General features: G+C 33.1%; 1 protein-coding gene across 1 annotated transcript; it reads left to right on the plus strand.

Annotated features, from left to right (window-relative positions):
* Window positions 1-270: 270 nt before the first annotated feature.
* Window positions 271-4,848, plus strand: gsc (goosecoid). Its single transcript, XM_060880175.1, has 3 exons — window positions 271-553; window positions 3,348-3,637; window positions 4,696-4,848. The coding sequence occupies exons 1-3, from the start codon at window positions 271-273 to the stop codon at window positions 4,846-4,848; spliced, it is 726 nt and encodes a 241-aa protein (XP_060736158.1).
* Window positions 4,849-8,316: the final 3,468 nt, after the last annotated feature.

The raw sequence follows: 8,316 nt of genomic DNA on the forward strand, positions 1-8,316 counted from the left end.
TGGAAATTTTTATTTCAGCAAAAATGAGGAGCTCTATCGGAGTCTGATTTCGGATCCGTAAACTTTCCCGACTTTAGGTATTGCATTTTTTTCTCTCTTTTTACGCATCGCATAGGCACGTCTGTTCTCGCGCTTACAAATCCTTTACTTGCTTTATTTTACCGTTCAGTTCTTTATTTCTTACTGTTATTGTCTGCTGCGTGTTTTAGGCGCTCTTGGTTCCTGTCCGTCTTGTTTTTTTTTTTTTAAACCTCCGGTGCGCTCTGCGTGATGCCCGCTGGCATGTTCAGCATCGACAGTATCCTGGCCGGCAGAGCTGGCAGAGCTGGCCGAAGTGCTCGAGCAGGCTGTAAGGACTCTCTCCTGCTCAGTGGGGATGAAGGGCCGCTTATTTTCCCCGGTTTGACGGATTCATTGGCAGCCGCGGCTCCTGATTACAGCGGAGTGTATTCAGCCCGGATACCGGCTTACAGCTCCTACTGCTACGGCGCGAGCGCGGCACCGAGCTGTTGCCCCGGATCCTTACCGAGCCAGTGTCCGTGCATGCCAACAGGTAAAGCACCTTTCCTAAAAGTACCAATTTTTACTAAAAAAAAACAAACCAGAATGCTGCAAAAAGATTCTTTGCACTCTATAATAACGCTACTATACCTACAGAAATAAACTAACCAAACTGTACATTTCTCTGTCGCTCACGTTAGAACTTCATGTGTCATTGACGTGAAAATGTGCATACCGTGTCATTAGTTACCGTTTACAATAGTGGCCCTTAATATTCAAAAATATATAGCATTAATTATTTGTAAAGTTTTGAGAAGAAATATAGTGCAATTCTTTTCTTTATAAAGACATAAATAAAAAAAACAAGTGCAGTTTTGTTGAGAATGAAGAGAAATGAACTAAATAATCATTTCCTTTCCCACGGTTCACGTGTGTTTGTTCTATCAGCGAAAATAGTTATATACAATATTTCTATTGAATAGTATTGTGCCTCTCCTTGTCTCTGGGGTGATACTGTGACTTGTACATCTCTGGTACCTTATGTATGTGTTTTGTTTAAACCCATGTGAAGTGTACTTTAGTGCGTTTCTCTAAACTAAAAAAATAAACCAAACAAAGGTTTATTATGTATATACAATATCCTGTTATGGGTATATACATATTAAATATACAAGTTGTGTACACATGATGGTGCCACCAGGACAAACAAGCAAATGTACTTTTTCCCCCCAGATGTGTATAGCATCCATAATTTATTATTGCAGTTTTAAGACAATACTTGAATTAGAAATTGGGAACATTACAATAATGGGTTTACACAGACAAGCTGTTAACTTTAAACAAACATCCCGGGTTTTTATTTCTATGGAAATACACGAGTAATTTTAGGACTTTAATTATTGGGGAAAAAGGAAGTTTTTAAACTGTCAGAATATCAAGATCGTGTGTGCGACGTATCTATAGGGGTCAGTCCAACACTTTAGCGTTTATAGATTGTAGAAAAAAAAAATATATAAAAATAAAATAAAATAAAATAAAATAAAATAAATAAATAAATTTAATGACACATCAGTCCTAGGTGTTATTTAACTGCTTCTTCTTTTTCTCATATAAGAAACAATAAACAACAACAACAAAATCTTTGTGTGTGCCTTGTACATATATGAGAACTATGAGAATTTAATTAATCTATTTAATCTATTTAATTAGAATTTAATTAAATGCGTAAAACTGGTGTCTCTGCCGTAGAAGTGTTGTTTGTTTGTTTATTTATTTATTTATTTATTTGTATTTATGGTGTGTGTGTGCGCGCGCGCTCGGGTGCATAAATAGGATTTATGAAGTGTGTGTGCGTGTGTATTGCATATTTACCTGTCAACACACACACACACACACACACACACACACACACACACACACTTCATAAATCCTACAAAACTTTAAAACAAACAAAAAGATCTGTATTTGAGTTTTCAATACCTGATAAAGCAGAAGCATTCTGTACAGATTAACAGTTTTCTAATCAATGTTGTCAGCACTTTTTAGGCCTCATGAACCCATATTAAAGTTAACTGAAACTCAAATGTCATGATAATACAACCACTTTTATTTTTTATATGTCGAGTGACGTAAGAGTCACTGATTTCAACTCTGGATCAGAGAGGATGGGATCTCATGATTAGATAGAACATGTAATAGCTGAAAAAGGGCGTTCACGTGAAAGCCAGGAAACAGGAAGCTTTAGTAATGGGACATTTCTTGTAGAAATGATGCCATATTCACACCTTTATGTGTATTAGCCATTAGTCACATTGCTTTAAGAGGACATTTACATGGAAGGATGTGTTCTTTCCTTCCTGGGCAAATTGATCCTTTTGAGATGAAATATTTTAAATTCCTCTGTGTGTGTGTGTGTGTGTGTGTGTGTGTGTGTGTGTGTGTGTGTGTGTGTGTGTTTTCTACTTATTTAATTATTTAATATTTCTATCTCTGTATGCTATAGACTTTTCCCTCGAAACACATTTCTCATCCCATTACTTTACATTTACTGCTTTGATTGCTTAGAGAATTAAATCTATTTTGTTGAACTAGTTTTAAAATAAAAAAAAAACCCAACAACACCAGTTTTACAAATAAATCTTTGCCTGGGAAATTTTTACGCTTAAAATACAGGTGAGTTAAATGTTTGGACACTTGCTGCGTAAAGCAATAAAACACTTTATTTGAAGAAAAAAGAGCAAGTTTATTATTTTCTTGTATATTAATGTAAAAAAAAAAACTTCTCCCTTTTTTATTTATGCGCTTTATTGTCGACTCGGTGCTCAATATCATATTATATTAATTATATTAACTCACTTTTTTTTTATTATGATCATTTATTCATGACTTCCAGATTTTACGCATTACAAAAAAAACAAAAAACGTTAATATATGCAAGTAATAAATGAATTTTAAACGGAACAAAAATAAAATGTTATTAAAGCAACACTATGAAATAGTTTTTTTTGTTCTCGATAATTACACGTGATATTTTGTACAAAAGTAATTCAATGTACGTTCAGAGTACAACAGTGACGTCAGCGGGGACATTTTTATATCTATGGTTATTTAATCATTTATTAGAAATGCAGATTTTTGAAGTAGATGTTATTATTATTATTATTATTATTATTATTATCTGTGCTGAGGTCACTCATTTTTTTCTGTCAATGTTTCATGGCTTTATTTCCGAGAAACCTTGAAATGCCATCACAGTTATCCCGTTTATTCACATTTATGCTGCCTGTGTTATAGTTGCTATAATAATGGAATGGAAACAGAAATAAAATGTATTATTTTCCGTATAGTGTACGACAGCCCTGGCTCGGTGCTGATGTCCCCGGTTCCTCCTCCTCACATGATGTCCTACATGTCCATGTCCCATTTGGCCCCTCTGACCCCCCTGAGCTCGGTGTCGCGTGCAGAGCTGCAGCTCCTCAATCAGCTGCACTGCAGGAGGAAGCGGCGGCACCGCACCATCTTCACCGACGAACAGCTCGAAGCGCTCGAGGGCCTTTTTCAGGAGACGAAATACCCAGATGTGGGCACGAGGGAGCAGCTGGCCCGAAAAGTGCACCTGCGCGAGGAGAAGGTGGAGGTGAGGACAGAGAACAGATGTTTTTAGATGTTTTATTTCTAGGTTTGTTTATTTAACCAACTACTAAGCTTTAACATATAATAATGATAATAATAATAATAATAATAATAATAATAATAATAATAATAATAATAAACACTTTTAAATACAGACAAAGGTCAATCACAAATGTAATAAAGTAGGCTATAATAATAAAAACACAATCAAGTGCATCCAAGTATAATTCAACTGCATTTGTTAAAGAAATGGATGACAAAATAGATATTTTTCCATCTAAGATAAAACCTGTTTTTTTTACAGGTTTGAGTTTGATATTGATAATTTTTAAGAACTTAAATGGTGAAATAAAGTGTACTAGTAGTAAAGAAAACCGATGATGCAAAGAATGCAATTACATTAAAAAAATAGTCTTATGTGCACATATGCAAAGATTCGTCTTAATATTGTGTTATTATTGTCTTAATATTTGCGGAACACAATAAACCTGTACTGTACGTTTGGGTGATACCTTTATCTGTAGTACCTTTAACACGCCTATTGCACGTGTAAACGTAGATGTAGTGTCAATAATTAAAATTTATACCTTGACCGTAAAATTATCGATTAGATTTAAGATTAAAATTCTTTTTTTTTGTAGGTAAAAAAGGGTACTAAAAGGTACACAGGCATTGTTTGCATTAAGATCTTTTTTTAAAAAAAAAAATAGTTAAGACTTTTTTCCCAAAATTAAAATTGTCTTCTGCCTGCGATTCTTCTGTTTTTGCGCTTTAAAGTGCGTGCGTAATGTTTTACTGCGCCACCGAAAGTGCTCAAGACGTCATTACATTGCGCAATATGCATAACAACAACAACAACAACAACAACAACAACAGTAATGCAGTTGACTTTAACCTTGATTTTTTATTTTTTTTTTCAAATCAATCAATTGATGAATTATTTAAAAATTAAATAAATAAATAAATCGGAACAGAATCGGAAACATTGCGTATTTGCGGCGTTACGCGTCTCCTGATTCCAGGAAACATTTCCATTCATCTACTTTGCTATTTTCCGCTTAGGTTTGGTTCAAAAACAGACGAGCAAAATGGAGAAGACAGAAAAGATCTTCCTCGGAGGAATCAGAGAGCGCACAGAAATGGAACAAATCCGCCAAAAGCGCCACGGCAGAGAAAACAGAGGAGAGCAAAAGCGACGCGGAATCGGACAGCTGATGAAAGAAAAGAAAACACACACGAACACACACACACACACACACACACACACACACACACACACACACACACACACACACTTACAATGTCTTAATATAATCACCGATCGGACTTGTATATAATGTAAAAAAAAATGTCGTGTGAAACTGAAGACGTAATGTTATGTTTTCATGCTGTTGCACAGATGTATAGTAAATGTGACAATTTAGCATTGATTATTGTTATTTATATTAATTTAAATTTTTTTATACAACAGACAAACTATACCGTGGTCTGCTCATATGAATATTAAATATTACTATCACGTGAAAGCTCTTATTATTATTATTATTATTATTATTATTATTGTTTTTTTAAAAGATATGAACTAATTAAAAATAGCCTTTGTCATTTCATTATGGAAAAGTTATTGCGTCATTTGTACGTTTAAAATATTCATGTCAGAATTAATATTCAATATTTGGCCTCATTACCATCGGTTTTCCAAATGAACAATAATCTAATAAAATCAGCAGACTTGCGATTTCGCTTTATTTTATTTATTTCAGTCGTGCGAATTATTATCAATGGTGATAAAACAATACGGCATCTATGTTTTAATGTATCTTTAAAGAAACGTCAAAAATAAAATTGAAATATTTAGAAATAATAATAAAAAAAGAAGCTATACATTAGAAGAGACAAAAAAAAGGCAGATGTATAACTGTTATAACTTTATAGACCAGGAGTTCTCAAAGACCTGGAAAATATACTTACTGAATATAAAAAAAAGAATAAAGAAAAATAAAGAAAGAAAATCACTGATTTATTTTTTACAAACAGTTTATTAAATCAACCATTTTCTTATTTTAGTGTGTGCAGTAATATTTTGGAAGCACAACAGCTTAATAATGTTAGATGGTGATTTCCACCACATAATGTGACATATTTATTGACCTCCTGGTTATGCTTCCGAACCCTGATGGTACCCAGGACCCTCATCCGAGAGCACTGGTTATAGGTGGTGTGGTTATTTACCAGACCACAAAATCCCAGAATTACAGGTACTGCACTGTACTATGTTTGTCACTGGGGTTGTACCAATCAAGGGTACTTATTTTGCATATTTAGTAAGTAGTTGTACCTTGAAAGTGCAACTCATGGACGATTAACAAAAACAGAAAAGATATCCCGTTAATAGAAAGCAAAAAGTACAGTGTGGTCCCTGTATATCTGAGCGTATACAATAAGCTATATAAGGATAATGACCTTGTCAGTGCCTGTATTATTATGCTCTGTATTTTACCTTCTGCTTTTTAAATCCTAAGCTTAAGGGTTGAAGTTTGGTACGAGTCTTATCTCATTAGGACATGTGAAATACATTTCTAGCTCAATTCAGTGATCTAGAAATTCAAAAATCTGTAAGAGTCAAATCCCAAACACAGGTATTTAATATTCTTCCATTACAAATCCTTTGATTTATACAGAACTTTGAATAAAAGTGCTTGCGAATAGAATAAATGGATAAAAATGTAACACTTACACTCCAAGTTTAATAAACGTCATCAGCTGAATAGTTTAATATGCTTATAAATAAATAATATTGTTTAAAAAAAAGCCTTAATGTGTAACATTTAATAAAAAAAGAGATGATTGGAAGATGATTTTTCCCTGATATAAAAAACAAACAAACAAACCAAAAAAAAAACACATGAAGAAATTACAAATTATTATTATTATTATTATTATTATTATTATTATTATTATTATTATTATTATTATTTTCTTTTTTTTTATTATTTTCAACTAATTTGATTTACTTTTGTGAGCATATCAAATCCAAAATATAGGGAATTTACACAAGGAATGAATAATTAACATTTGATTTTCTACCCAAAAACAATTTAATAAAGTTTCCGACTCGATCAAGATATTTTTAGGAAAAATAAGAAATAAGACACTGTCGTGTTTTAATGATAGTAACTTGAAAGTGGTTGGAATTTCTGCTGATTCTATTTAATGTAATGTAACATTACAAAAAACATGTGTGTGTGTGTGTGTGTGTGTGTTTGTTGAATAATTAACAATGATCAGTTACAAACGATTTCTGTGTAACAGGCTTTGCAGATACCCATGAGTTTTCCTTCACACAAGTTTGACCATTGATGTGATCGTATTATCGCCTTACAGACTTCTTGGATGTGTTTATTTCATTTCTGTCTCATTGTTAATTCGATTAAAAGTCTGTTTTATTTCTACAGCACATTTTTCCAGCAGTCCTTGTGACAAAGAAGCTTTGGATCCGGGTTTGGATGTATGATGAGCGAGCAAGAGGTAATAGTGTGGAGAAGAAACTGACAGAATGAAACAGGGAACATAATAATAATAATAATAATAATAATAATAATAATAATAATAATAATAATAATAATAATGGTTTAGTCTTATCATGAAACTTTCACTTGCTGGTACATATTGTATATTATAACACACTGACATACATTTCATCAGTACAGATTTATTTTTTTAACATAATCTATCATAAATCTTCAAATATTACGCTCATTATTGTATTGTGTACAATAACATTTAAGCTATTTATAAGATATGTAGAGCAATTTTTGTCATGAAACACGTCCAATATTTTATTTCTACACATTTTGGATCAAAGCCGTACGGTTCGAGTGACCAATCAAACCTATAGATGTTTATCTCTAATAAATAAGCACATTGATAATTAATATTTATATTTAGAAGATTTTTTCTAAAAGCCTATATAATTATTTAAGCAGTTCAGGGTTCTCTCTGACTCTCACAGATTTAAACTCATAATCTTCTAGACTTTTATGAACCTTACTGCGATGACACATGGATGCAAACGAGTAACATAAATCTGTCTCTCTCTCTCTCTCTCTCTCTCTCCTCTCTCTCTCTCTCTCTCTCTCTGTCTGATTCGAAACCTTCTTTTTTTCCCCTGCAAATATCTATCTCAAATTGAATCCAGCTCCTTATTGATGTCACACAGATGTGATGTGCTGATGTGGTTTAGGACACAATGTGATTTACTGTCATCTATAAACATGAACAAAATGTCACCATGGAGCTGAGAGCTGTATTGTTTTATCCTTCATATCCAGTCCAGCATTTCTGGGAAAATAACAGTGTATGTAAGATGAAAAATATCATGCAGGTTGATCTTGTTGTTATATACAAGTAGACATATAGTTAAATAGAAGAAAAGAATAAAAAGAAAGATGAATATGTGAGATGAGATTGCATTATGGTGTAAAGGGAACAGTTCTCACCGTTCAGCTGGCTATTTCCTTGTCTACTGAACTGTAATGCATTTAACTTTCCACAAGATACAGAGACGGGGAACAGAACGAGAAACTCTTCAAAATCAATGGCTATTCCAGACCCAGAGAGATTTGGTGTCAGAACATGAGATTTATGAGAATAAACTCGGTATTGTAAACTGGGAAGTGGTGA

This window comes from Tachysurus vachellii, chromosome 10 (assembly GCF_030014155.1).
Source record: "Tachysurus vachellii isolate PV-2020 chromosome 10, HZAU_Pvac_v1, whole genome shotgun sequence".
Lineage (NCBI taxonomy): Eukaryota > Metazoa > Chordata > Actinopteri > Siluriformes > Bagridae > Tachysurus > Tachysurus vachellii.

Coding starts and splice junctions, on each gene's coding strand:
- gsc (XM_060880175.1), top strand. CDS start 271: ATGCCCGCTGGCATGTTCAGCATCGACAGTATCCTGGCCGGCAGAGCT. Junction 554..3,347: donor GTGTCCGTGCATGCCAACAG/GTAAAGCACCTT, acceptor TTTTCCGTATAG/TGTACGACAGCCCTGGCTCG. Junction 3,638..4,695: donor TGCGCGAGGAGAAGGTGGAG/GTGAGGACAGAG, acceptor TTTTCCGCTTAG/GTTTGGTTCAAAAACAGACG.